This window comes from Pygocentrus nattereri, chromosome 30 (assembly GCF_015220715.1).
Source record: "Pygocentrus nattereri isolate fPygNat1 chromosome 30, fPygNat1.pri, whole genome shotgun sequence".
NCBI classification, from domain to species: domain Eukaryota; kingdom Metazoa; phylum Chordata; class Actinopteri; order Characiformes; family Serrasalmidae; genus Pygocentrus; species Pygocentrus nattereri.
In genome coordinates this window covers 18,970,972-18,983,428 of record NC_051240.1, presented here as the reverse complement: position 1 = coordinate 18,983,428, position 12,457 = coordinate 18,970,972, and the positions used below count along the sequence as shown (strand labels likewise).

The following is a 12,457-nucleotide window of genomic DNA, read 5'->3' as shown; positions in this document are numbered from 1 at the left end:
TCCCATGTTCCAAAAATGCAAACACTTGTTTAAAGACATTTGATTCATAATAATTCATATAATCTATATACATTATTCCCCTTCTATTTATCATGTTTTTGTATTTATTAAGAACCCCAGTAAATCTGGAACAGAGTGTTTTATATTGCAATACATGACAATAATAAAATCTTCTAACTCAGTGGTCACCAGTCCATTTTATGACCTGATCCAAGATCAGTTTTATAGTCGTGACTGTCATAAGTACAGGAGGGCTCAGATCTGAGGTTGACCCTGTTATCATGCTTTGAGAATATCAGCGCAGGTGCGTTGTGGTCCGTTTGGACGGCTCTCGTGAACTTGTCGGTTTCCGAGGGAGTTGAGCCCGACTGGCTGACAAAGTTGTAAAGTTTTAACTAAACTGAAGTTGTGACTTTTGCCTGTTGGGTCACCGACCAGTAAACTGATACCATGTGAGCACAAACTAACCTGCCATTGTTACGTCACACCTGAGACCACAATGAAAACCTTTTTTCTATTTGAACCTGGAAAACATCAGAAAGTTTTAGAATGTTATAAACCATAAAACAAAGAAAAGTTATGAAATTATTTTAAAATATTCAAAACCTGGCACTTTTTCAAGGTCACTATTCAAATCGAAGCAGATTTGTGAAACTGACCATGTTAAGGACTTTGTACAAAATGGTCAGTTGTTTGGTTTTTTTTTTTAAACTTGTATTCCTTCCTTTGAAACACATGTTCAGATGACTCTCAGGCTGATCTACTGATCAGAAACGCTGATCAGCGTGAGTGCATGCTAAGAAATTAATTTTACCCAAAACAGAAGCATTTTCGTCAGTGGTCTCAGACGTTTGAGCCCGCACTGCCTATGTGTTATAAGCAAAAACGTGGACCATCTGGGGGCCCCTGAGGACTTCTTTGAGTACTACTGGTCTACATGCATTGTTCATGTGATAAATTTACCAGCTGCCAATGACCATCTGAACAATACAAGCACATGTTGGTCAGTGTAAAGTCATGCTGACTGGTTTCTCATTGCACAACAGCATGGTAGGTGGTGGTATTCACATCTTGTCTGAAATCCACCATTTATCAAGGAAGAAGAAGGAGGAAATCTCAAACCCAAACAATTGGTTACAATCTGGCAACATGCCAGTTTTCCAGCTTTATAAGGACCACACCAATGCACCAGTAGAAACAGGGTCTATGTGTGGGCTGGATCTGGAGCAGGTTTAATGACCACTGCATTATCACTTAGAGCTTCATTACCTTTATGATAATGAACGAATAAGAGTATCCAAACATTGTTTCATTCAACATCAAATTTCAAGAGCCAAGTTGTTGGTTTTAGCAGCCCTGGGCCTGTAGACATGCTGATTGGTTCATTCTGTATGGATGCTATTAACATCAGCACAGTCACAGACATTAAATATACACAATTCCAGCTCAACTTATTTTTGGTTTAAGCCACACCCACTTTCATTTCATTATTAAAAAGAAGGTATTGGCAAAAAATATCATTCAGGAATCAGTATTGAAATCATCTGAAATATCAATATCGTCATCTTTTAGCGTTGCTCAGTCCTGTTCATCTCAACACCACCAGCAAAGTCTGATACTGCGTTTACTGTTAGTTTTTGGCTTGTTGTATGAAGAAAGGCACTTAAAGTACGCAAGTGCTTAATTCACTGTTGATACGTGCACAAGATATTGGCTAGATATAGAACTATGAATCAGAATCAGTTATATTACACATAATTGCAGCTCATATCAAAACAAGCACCATATATAGTGAATATAAAACGTACTTGCAGCTTTTCACAGGAGAGGAATGTAACATGGAAACTTGCATATCATCGCAGTTGGAATAAAACCTTGCATCTCCGGGAAAGAAAAAAAAAAAAAAAAAACTTAAAAGGAGAAAAAAAAAAAAAATCATTCTGAATATTGAACGCAAGTTAATTTGACAAGATTTTATTTAAAGTCCGTTTGGACCAGTTTTACAGTTCCACTCATAAGACAATTCTGACACAACGTAAACAACAGTGATATATGTATATCTACCAGCAGCTGTACTAAAACCTAGTATCTCCATGACGTTTTTCCATTTTTGGAAAATACTTTAAAAATACCTGTTTCCCTTTACATTGCACACAAATTTCATGATGAATGGACTAAAAGAAACAGCCCAAAATTACTCGCAAAAAGTCTGGTTCCATTGACTTACGTTAAAAGTAAAGTAGGTTTGTTCCCCTTCTCCTATAGAACAAGTAAAAATTTGAGAGGTTTTCCTCCAACAACAGCGATATATAAAAAGCAAGAAAAATGGAGATGCAAGGTTTTGTTCCAACAGTGATATGTAACTTTAATCTAAACAGTAAAAACACAGACAGGCAAAATCCTCCTTAATTATGTAAAAAAAAAATTGGCTGTATAGCAGCCTGAGCAGAGTTTGTTGAAGAGCGTGTGACCAAATGTAAATACTTCATTCTCTACAAAGATAAAACGTTGCCTTAAAGTTTAAGCAAACCCTCAACATCTTGACCAATATCTCATATGTTGTTCATATAATGTGAGTACATGATTACTGGGAAACAGACACAAGTGCGTAATACACAAATGATTGAGCTATAAATGGCTGCTGGAGCTCAGCAGGAAGCCTTATCGCTGAGAGGCTCCAATAATTTGCAGGAGGAACAGGAAAATCTGGATGATGTCGACGTAAATGGAGAGAGCAGCGAAAACATACTCCTCCGGACTGATGGAGTGCTTTCTGTTCCCGATAAGAAGCTGGGTGTGGTAGGCCAGAAACTAAGCAGGAGGAAATGAGGAAATGTTACAATAGATCCAGAAGAGCAAAGTGGGTGGGCAATATGGCAGAATTATAACCTCTTTTTATAACGACTACATAACTTTTATAACTACTTCTTCTGAGGTTTTTGATAAGTTGATTCATAAAACATGTAACAAACAAAACGGTAGTGCCGTATTTTAAAAAGGCTTTGAATGACAATGTATCACTTTTAACAAACAAAAAAGAAGAAATGGGACAAAATCAACTGGTAAAAAATAAAATAATAAAATAAGCTGGTCATAATAGGCGGTCAGTGTTTACAGACTGCCTACAACACTGGTACACACTGTGTGTGTGTGTGTGTGTGTATATATATATATATACACACACACACACACACACACACACACACACATATATATCATAAATAATCATATATCATAAATAAATACAATTTTTATAAATAAATATAAATAAATAAATAAATAAATAATAGATTGAAAATGTGTAATCAAAATAAGAATAATCAGGTTTAACTGAGTAATCTTGACAGCCTCGTATATAAAAAAAATATATAGATTTTATGATGCGTGTTCCACATGCACTAGTGATGCCTACATATGCATAACACACACCATAAATAGAATTTATGGCTATAATAACGTATCATGTTATTGCCCATCCCTAACTAAAAGCATGTTTATTTGGGGAAGAGTCGATCCAAGTTAACACAACAACACAACACTAAGATTTCTATCTAGCAGCTGAACTCACCAGCGTGAACACGATGGCTCCGATGGCAGCGTAGAGCATATGAAGCCACGGGATCTAGGATAAGAACAGGAAGTTGAATATGATATGGCTATATGGAATATAGCCAAAAGTATGTGGACACCACTCCTAATTATTGAGCTTAGGCGTTTCAGTTTCACCCACTGCTAACAGGAGTAAAATAAACCACATAGTCATGCAGTCTCCATAGACAAAACGCTGGCAGTAGAGTCCTGAAGAGCTCAGTGACTTTAAACAATGATATAGGATGCTATTTTTTCCACAAGTCATTTTATGACATTTCTGCCATCCTAGATCGGCCCAGGTCAACTGTAGTTGCTTTAATTTTGTAATGGAAGTAAAAATCCTCTGTCACATCACTACCTTAGTTCCAAACTGCATCTGGAAGCAACATAAACACAAGAGCTGTGTGTCAGGAGCTTCATGAAATGGGTCTCCATGGCTGAGCAGCTGCACACCAGCCTCAGATTACTATGTGCAATGCCAAGCACCTGCTGGAGTGGCGTAAACCTTGGAGCAGCGGAAACATGTTCTCTAAAGTAAAGAATAATGCTGGCAGTGTAGTGGACGAATCTGGCTTGGCATATGCCACGAGAATGCTACCTAGCAGAATCCATAGTGCCAAAAGTAAAGTTTGGTGGAGGAAGGATAATGGTCTGGGCTGTTTCAGTCAGTTCCAGTAAAGCGTAACGTTAATGCTATTGCATAAAGACAGTTTAGATAATTATACACCTCCAACTTTGTGATATCAGTTTGGTGAAGGCCCTTTCCTGTTCCAGCAAGACTGTCCACAAAGCTCCTGTCAACAAAGTGAGGTCCATAAAGGCATGGTTTGATGAGTGTAGATGCAGAGGAACTTCAGTGGCCTGCACAGAACCCTGACCTCAACCCCAATGAGCACCATCCAGATGAACTGGAAGGCCTATCATGAGCCAGGCTGTCTGGTCCAACATTGTGCCTGACACCTCTGAACCTCACAACTGAATGGGCACAAATTCCCACAAACACACCCCACAATCCTGTGGAAAGCTTTCCCAGAAGTGTTCAGGGTCTTCAGGGTAGGGGGGCTACTCCCCTTAATGAATGGAATTTTTGAAATAGTGTATTTAGTGCTGCACTTACATATTTGAATGACAGCACGATAGCAGTGATGATTCCAGTCACAAACATGACGATTCCAAGCACGCAGAAAAGACCTCCACATTTGGTGAAATCCACCTGACGGGAGAACCAATAATAATAATGAGGCTCTTCATAATAAAACACACACATACAAAGCCCTTCATGAAGTCTTGAGGGTAAGTAAGGTCATGTTACTTGTTTACACACTAGATGCCTGATAGAGATTTACTGTAAACTACCTTAGTCTGGAAGCAGAAGACGGTTACAGCAATGCAGACAACCACTGTAATCCCCAGAGCCAGAAACACAGCCTTAGTGTTATAGTAACTAGAATTATAAAGAAACATAATTATGACCACTACAGGCCAAAGGATGGAAAGAATGAAAAAACATGTAAAAGTAAACATGGATTTTTTTCTTTTTTCAAGAGATAATGCGCAGTAATCATAATCATATCATAACAAAACCTTGGCGGCGTGTGTTAAAAAAACCACATCACAACAATCGTGAACAGTTTAGCTCCTGATGGATTTCACTGCACTTCTGATCAGACTTCCCAGATTCTCACATTAAGATACTGTGAAGGTTTGATTTAAGTGACCCTTATTAGTAGCACAAAGGGGAAGTGTCACCTCCGCAATCTAACCCCAGTGAAACACCACATACGCACTAGTTAAGACACACACTAGGGGGCAGTGGGCAGCCCTATCCGCCGCACCCTGGGAGCAATTGGGGGTCAGGCGCCCTGCTCAGGGGCACCTCGGTCATGTACTGTCGGCTCAGGGGATCGAACTGGCGACATTCCGGTCACAAGGCTGGTTCCCTAACCCCCAGCCCACGACTGCCCCCTAACCACAAGGTCAGTGGTTAAATTAAGAGTTTGTAAATAATGAAAAACTGGTCAACAAAGAGTGTAAAGTGATTCAACTAGAGGTCAGTAAATGTGTTGTGTTGACTGCTGGCCAAATGACTCGGGTGTAAAATGTTTTTGGAAAGAAAGAAAGAAAAAAAAACTCCATCACTGTACCACACTGGGTCATTTGATCACAGAAAGGAACTGCTGAAAGGAAACTGTTTGGAATGGAAACAAACTACAGCACATTCCCAGAAAACAATGAATGAAGGGGCTTATGTCAACACACGTGAATAACGACTAAAGCGTCACACCCTGCAGAATAACTCCTGGCATCGACAGCACCGGCTGACTGGAACTGACTGTGCAGTTCTATTTCGCTCACATGCAGCTACTTACCTCGATATCGTCCCGGTCATGTAGGACATGGCCAAAGTCTAAGAAAGACAAGAAATAAAGTTACTCATCACTCATTTAGCAGGGCTGTTTTCATGAGTCTTCCTGATACAATGGCTTGCAGTCCATATTATATATCAGGCTGTGTGCAAAAGTTTGAACACTCTTCAAATGACATGTGTTGATTTTATAAATTCAAATAAGTTAATACATTGAAAAATAAATAAATAAATGTGTTCTCCATTGACAATGTATTAAATTAAACTCAATTCATTCAACTGTGCATTAAAGTGTGCAGGATTTAATGCCCAACTAATTGAATTTAGCTTAATTTAATACACTGAAAAATAAATAAATAAACACAGGGCCTATGCAAAAGCACACTTTATATATAATTTTATGATTTTTTTACCCACAGAGTATGTTACACTCAGTAGACATTGCGCACTAGAATATGCAGAAAAAAAGGAGTAATCAAGCTTTTGAATACATCTACACTGAACTACTTGTAATATTCAGCCATCAGGTTGAAAGAATTGTTTTTAAAATCTAAATTACCATTTGAAAGAGTGCTTGAGAGAAAGAGCGGAGATAAAAGTCGATAATAAAATAAAAAATTAAATTAAATTAAATAAAACCGGTCCTGTGGCTTTTGACTCACCCTGTATTGTATCTATTTCATCAACATCGCTATTGAAAATTTAACCCAATACCATCGTGAACCACCAGGAGACGAGCTGGTACATCACATCACTGGTACATGTGCTGTGACATCACAACCACAACTAACTGGGTGTCTCGTGCACTTTGTCCAGCATTCAATCCTCAAGCTAGAAAAATAAATTGCATGTGCCAATCTCCATGGCCAAAAAAAAAAAAAAATATATATATATATATATATATAAATAAATAAATGATAAATTATACTGATTAAAGTATAAATGACAGTATTGGTAAAAAAAAAAAAAAAAAAAAAAAATCACAGTAAGATATTTTCCCCCCAAATCATTCAATCCTACTCAGCTGTAAAGGTGAAAAAAAATACTACCAAACAGATCAAATGGTGCATTTCCACAACAGAGACACATCACTGCGACCCCCACCACCCCGCCCCCCTGCCTTATGTTCTGTTTATTTACTGTTTACTAAGTTTATCTCAATACAAGCTACTAGTAAGATTGTTATATGACACTTAACCACTAAAACCAGGGCTGAGTCTGGTTAACAGAGGCAGAAGCAGTTTACAGAAGGAGGAAAAACAGACAGAGGCTACCAACTGTTTTCCATTACACATAAAGCCACACCCTCTCCCTTCATTCCAAATGAACTGCCACTTCCCAACTCACAAAAATGGCCAGCAGGAGAAGGTTCCATGGAAAACGCCTCCTAAAACAAAAGAGGGGGGAATGTTAGACACAGCAACACATTATTGCATAACGTAGCTGGTGTTTTAGTGTTTTATCATGGCCTGGTTTCTGTCAGTTGACTTTCTCAGTACTTTTGTAGGTCTGGTTGAGTTTGGATTTCATCCAGCCTGTATTCCGGATGATATAATGCAAAGTTATTACAGTTTTAGCAGGACGTGTTTGCTCACCTGGGCCCCTTACAGCAGACCAGCACGATATGTGTGATAAAGTAGACCGCACTGCAAGGACACAGATACAGCTGTGTAAAACACTGGCCTACTGGTCATTGGCCTGATTTGAATATTAGGACGGATCAGAGGTGAAGTACGGGTAAAGTTTATGACAAAATGAGTAGAATTCTTACTATGAAGCCCAGTAGATTGCTGGATTTCTTGCCACAAAGTTACGCACAGGATCTCTGAGGACAGAAACACGAGAAAAACAGTTAAAAAAGGCCTTCAGAATAAACTTGAGGAAGCAAAATATTTAAGTACATCATTCATTATTAAAATACAGTAAGAGCTGCACTGGTAGCAACAGCAGCGATTATCCTTCATTATCCTTACATTTTAAGGAAAGCAGGTTTACCACACCCACTCCAGAACAAGACCTCACACACATCTCTCTCTCTCTCTCTCTCTCTCACCCCCCCCCACACACACACACACACACACAGGCACATGAACTCACACAAATGTGAAAATGGCCACGATGGCGACGGTGACCAGGAGCTGGGCAGCGAGGATCATGTACACCTATCAGAAAGGAGATGTCTTTAGGCCACCCAATCAGAGCAGCTCATTGAAAAATTACATTTACACAGTTTTCCCCACGTCCTTAATATGCCCCTTCAGCCAAGACACGTTTGCTTCTTTAGTTTTGCACTGAAGCTATAAGGCTAATGTAACAAGCAATGGAAGCTCGCCCTAAGGATTAGCATTGTGCTAACTACATGCACGTCACATACATCCACGTTGGGTTGTTAAGTAATCGCAAATAAGCTTGTTTATGTGGTTCCTGACACACTGCTATAAAAAAGGACAAAGGTAATACAATATATAACTAAATATATATCTAAAACAGGAGCAACGGCCACCTTGGAGCCTTGCTTTTGTAGATTTGTTCATTTTATAGATCACTACTTATTATGTATTACTATGTGATCCATAGATTAATGTGGTTTGAGGCGAGTGTGTCAAGATTTAGGCACGCAGTTTGTGGAATCCAATTGATAGTCAGCCTCGTAACTCAGGGCAAAGCTAAAGAAGCAAAACTTGACTAATGTCTAATTAACGTCTAATTAACTATAACAATAAGGAAGATTAACTATAATGTATATAAGAGGAAAATTGCCCCAATACCTTTTTTCTTCTCTGATAACACCTATATTGAAACTGAGCTTCAACCCATATCAATTCTATATTCTTCCTTTAACTTAAAAAATACATACTGTATATTTTGTTAAAGCTTTAAAAAGGTGCATTAGTTGATTTATCACTTTTACTACTAGAACAAATAACCATAAAAATGCAGAACAAGATCAAATCATTTAAAAAAGGGGTTACTGTTTTCAGCAAAGGCAACTGCATGAGTGTAATACATGTCGGAGAAAGTCTGGAAAGCTCGACTGCGTTTACACCGACCTCCTCCAAGTGTTTTTCAAAAAGACCCTTCCCTACACCACCTTACTCTGTCCCATCTTTATCTGTTCAGCAAAGAAAAGCCCAGCCTGTGGTTCTAGTACCGTTTTCAGGGGTGAGGTAAAACGTAACTATAGGAAACGTACTAAAAACAAGAATCAACACTGGAAGCGTTTTTCAAAAGATGGGATTATTACATGCAAACACATTAAAAGTGGGTGCAGAATTAACACCGTTCCTCCTGGACAGGTATGTAAACCCAATCGGTCTATACAAAAAGTGCTGAACTGTTTGTCAACTTTACATAAAGAAACAAGTCAATAATTATTTACTACTCAAAGAGGCTGGTAAAGTAAGGAAGTGCTGTGGACGATCCACCGTCATAAGAGACGTATGTAATACAGGTCAACTGCATTAAACTTCAGCCTCCTCTTGTTAGTTTTGTTACCTACACTGAAGTTGGCTTTTCACCTGAGCTTTCCATTCTACCTTAAATGCTGCAGCAGAGACAATATCAGCCTGGTAGTGACGGTTCACTGAAAAAGGTGGGTGGGACCTCATTACAATGAAAAAAATAACAGGACAGCAGAGACACTCTGGCTATTCTAAAGCAGTAAATTGGTATGAAACTGATAGTAAGTGTAGGCTTGTAACTTTGCAGTCCCTCTGGACAAAAGAGACATGGGAGTTTTATGCTCACTCTGGCCAAAGGCCACTATGAATAGCATGATTAGAGGAAAATGCTTTGTACTGATGTGTGGGAACGGGCATCTAAACGCAGACCATCATGCTCAGACTGCTCGCTCTACTGGAGCAGACGTGGAGAGAATCTTAAAATAAAGAATTCAATTAGGAATCTTACTTTGCGAATAAATGTGTGCCGGACGCTCATGCTCTCCCATCCTGGTGACGTTGTGAACCCTTCATCATCTGTGAATTACAAACATGCCATCAGTTCAAATTAGCCCTCCCACCTTGATTGGCACTGCAGGGTAAGGTACTATAGAAGTAGTGGAAATGTAGGATTAGGGTTGCACAGTGTTCAGCAGAGCACCGGTATTTTTATACTTGTCAGTTACACAAGAAAACTCAATATAATGCCAAAAATGTAACATTTAGAAAAAGACAGTCCATAGCTGAGATAAAATAACTCAACTTTTCTTGATTTAACACACATTATACCTGCTTAAACTCAATAAATCAAATGGTAAAAACTTACAACACTTACATAATACAAAATTAGCCCAAACCTAAATAATCCTTAAAATAGGTAACGTAAAATGTGAGCAAATAAGAGAAACCTGAGACAAACTGGGTGATTCAAAAAGGTTCGTCCAACTTCAAAGCACCACATTTTTACAACCGTGAGGCTCATAGGAACCAATCACATATCAAGTGAAAGAGGGGGTCATAGAGTTTCTGACTGTCAGTGGAAGATCAGCTCCCTTCAGTCTGAGAGGAGAGGAGACCCCTGATCAGAAAGCGTTCTGCGTTCTCCACGTCAATAAGAGTGAATCCGTCAGAACTGAGCAGCGGGATTTTCTAAAGCAGTGAAGCTCCAGCAGCTCAGAGCGTTCGGCGCTGGTTCCACAGCACTGGATGATCTCCAAGATCGCACTGAAAGAGCCGTGAGTGCAGAGACACCCGACACGCTCAGTCCAGTCTGGGATGAGTTTGACTGTGGTGTTGATGTCGTCTGTACAGCTGGAGGAGGTTCAGACTGAGACCTTGTAAAATTACTTAAACTTTATGCTGATTTAAACCATTTACAGTTTACTGCATTGTTATGTAACAATTTAGAAGCTAAATAAATCACTTTGAAATGAAGCATTTTGAATCACGCTGTATAATATTTAAAGCAATGTTATCAGTGGAATTTCCAGTGATGCTGATCGATCTGCGGAATAACACATTTCTCTTCAATAATGTTACGTATCTGTGATCTTGACCTGTGATCCTCTGTGTATATTTGCATTTGAATGTCTTGCTGCATCCAAAAAGCCTTTGATCTGTTTCAGTTTGAAACTTGGTCTTACCTTGTCCTGGCATTGGCATGACTGGCATTATGGGTGGCATTGGTGGTGGGTATCCTTGGCCTGGTTGCCCTGGTTGACCAGAGTAAGGGCCTGGCTGACCGGGGTATGGGCCTGGCTGACCAGGGTAAGGGCCTGGCTGACCAGGGTAAGGGGCAGATGGCTGGGAGTAGGGAGCTCCAGGGTAGCCGGTAGGCTGGGGCTGTGGTTGACCCCCATACGGAGAGAAGCCATAAGCTGGTGGGGGCGCGGAGGGATGTGCACCCCCAGCCTGAGGGTTGTGGAGCAGCCGGGACTCGTCGTAGCCCGGAGGGAAGTCTGATCTGGACATGCTGCTTCAGTGATTCCTTGAAGGTACACACTAAAAAAAGAACAATAAGAGATCAATTAGAACCAGAGAGCACCAAATAACATGTTGATGCATTGATTTTTAAAAATGGACAAAAAGTTCCAGATGAGCGTTTCTGCGGGTGTTTGGATTATGCTGGTGGTGTGTTGGTGTGTGTTGCGCTGGTGTGAGCAGATCAGACACAGCAGTGCTGCTGGAGTTTTTAAACACCTCAGTGTCGCTGCTGGACTGAGAATAGTCCACCAACCAAAAATATCCAGCCAACAGCGTCCTGTGACCACTGATGAAGAACTAGAGGATGACCAACACAAACTGTGCAGCAGCAGATGAGCTGTCGTCTCTGACTTTACATCTAGAAGGTGGACTGACAAGGTGTCTAATAGAGTGGACAGTGAGTGGACACAGTGTTTAAAACCTCCAGCAGCACTGCTGTGTCTGATCCACTCATACACACTAACACCACCACCACGTCAGTGTTACTGCAGTGCTGAGAATGAATAGTACCTGTTCTATGAGGGTCCATGGGGGTCCTGACCACTGAAGAACAGGGTAAAAGGGGGCTAACAGAGTATCAGAGAAACAGATGGACTACAGTCTGTAACTGTAGAACTACAGAGTGCAGCTATACAGTAAGTGGAGCTGATAAAATGGACAGTGAGCGCAGAAACAAGCAGGTGGTCATAATGTTATTCCAGATCAGTGAATGTGGCCTGACTGCTTCTAGCTTTACATTTAAATGCACAGTTTAAACAATAATTGATAGTTGATAGCTCACAGCCCTGTCATGTCACTAGTCACACAGGCTAGCCATTAGCTAACAAACACACCTGTAGGCTATAACTAAAAGCCACATTCAACAGAAGCAAATTGACATTTAAACAAACAGTCAGTTGCATCCTACCTCTGCACTGCGTCATGCGGCTAAATATCCTAGTTGCAACAGAGGTGTAAGCCACATATACAATGGTTTAACTTCTGCTACGTCCCTTTATTAACAGTCCAGGCTGAACTGCTTTGCATCAACGACACGGTGTTTCCTTTGGTAATTTACTGCAAACTGTATCACAACCAC

At 40.0% G+C, this 12,457-nt stretch overlaps 1 protein-coding gene across 1 annotated transcript in view; it reads right to left on the bottom strand.

The window, feature by feature from the left end:
- Window positions 1-1,953: 1,953 nt before the first annotated feature.
- tmbim1a (transmembrane BAX inhibitor motif containing 1a) overlaps window positions 1,954-12,457 on the bottom strand; it is a 21,856-nt gene continuing 11,352 nt past the window's right edge. The window contains exons 2-12 of the mRNA XM_017724108.2: window positions 11,040-11,397; window positions 9,866-9,933; window positions 8,054-8,118; window positions 7,728-7,781; window positions 7,552-7,602; window positions 7,304-7,343; window positions 5,961-5,998; window positions 4,948-5,035; window positions 4,709-4,804; window positions 3,569-3,622; window positions 1,954-2,811 (exon numbers count right to left, since the gene is read on the bottom strand). Of these exons, the coding sequence (XP_017579597.1) occupies window positions 2,662-2,811; window positions 3,569-3,622; window positions 4,709-4,804; window positions 4,948-5,035; window positions 5,961-5,998; window positions 7,304-7,343; window positions 7,552-7,602; window positions 7,728-7,781; window positions 8,054-8,118; window positions 9,866-9,933; window positions 11,040-11,367 (1,032 nt within the window). The 5' untranslated portion in view covers window positions 11,368-11,397 and the 3' untranslated portion in view covers window positions 1,954-2,661. The remainder of the gene's footprint in view (window positions 2,812-3,568; window positions 3,623-4,708; window positions 4,805-4,947; window positions 5,036-5,960; window positions 5,999-7,303; window positions 7,344-7,551; window positions 7,603-7,727; window positions 7,782-8,053; window positions 8,119-9,865; window positions 9,934-11,039; window positions 11,398-12,457) is intronic.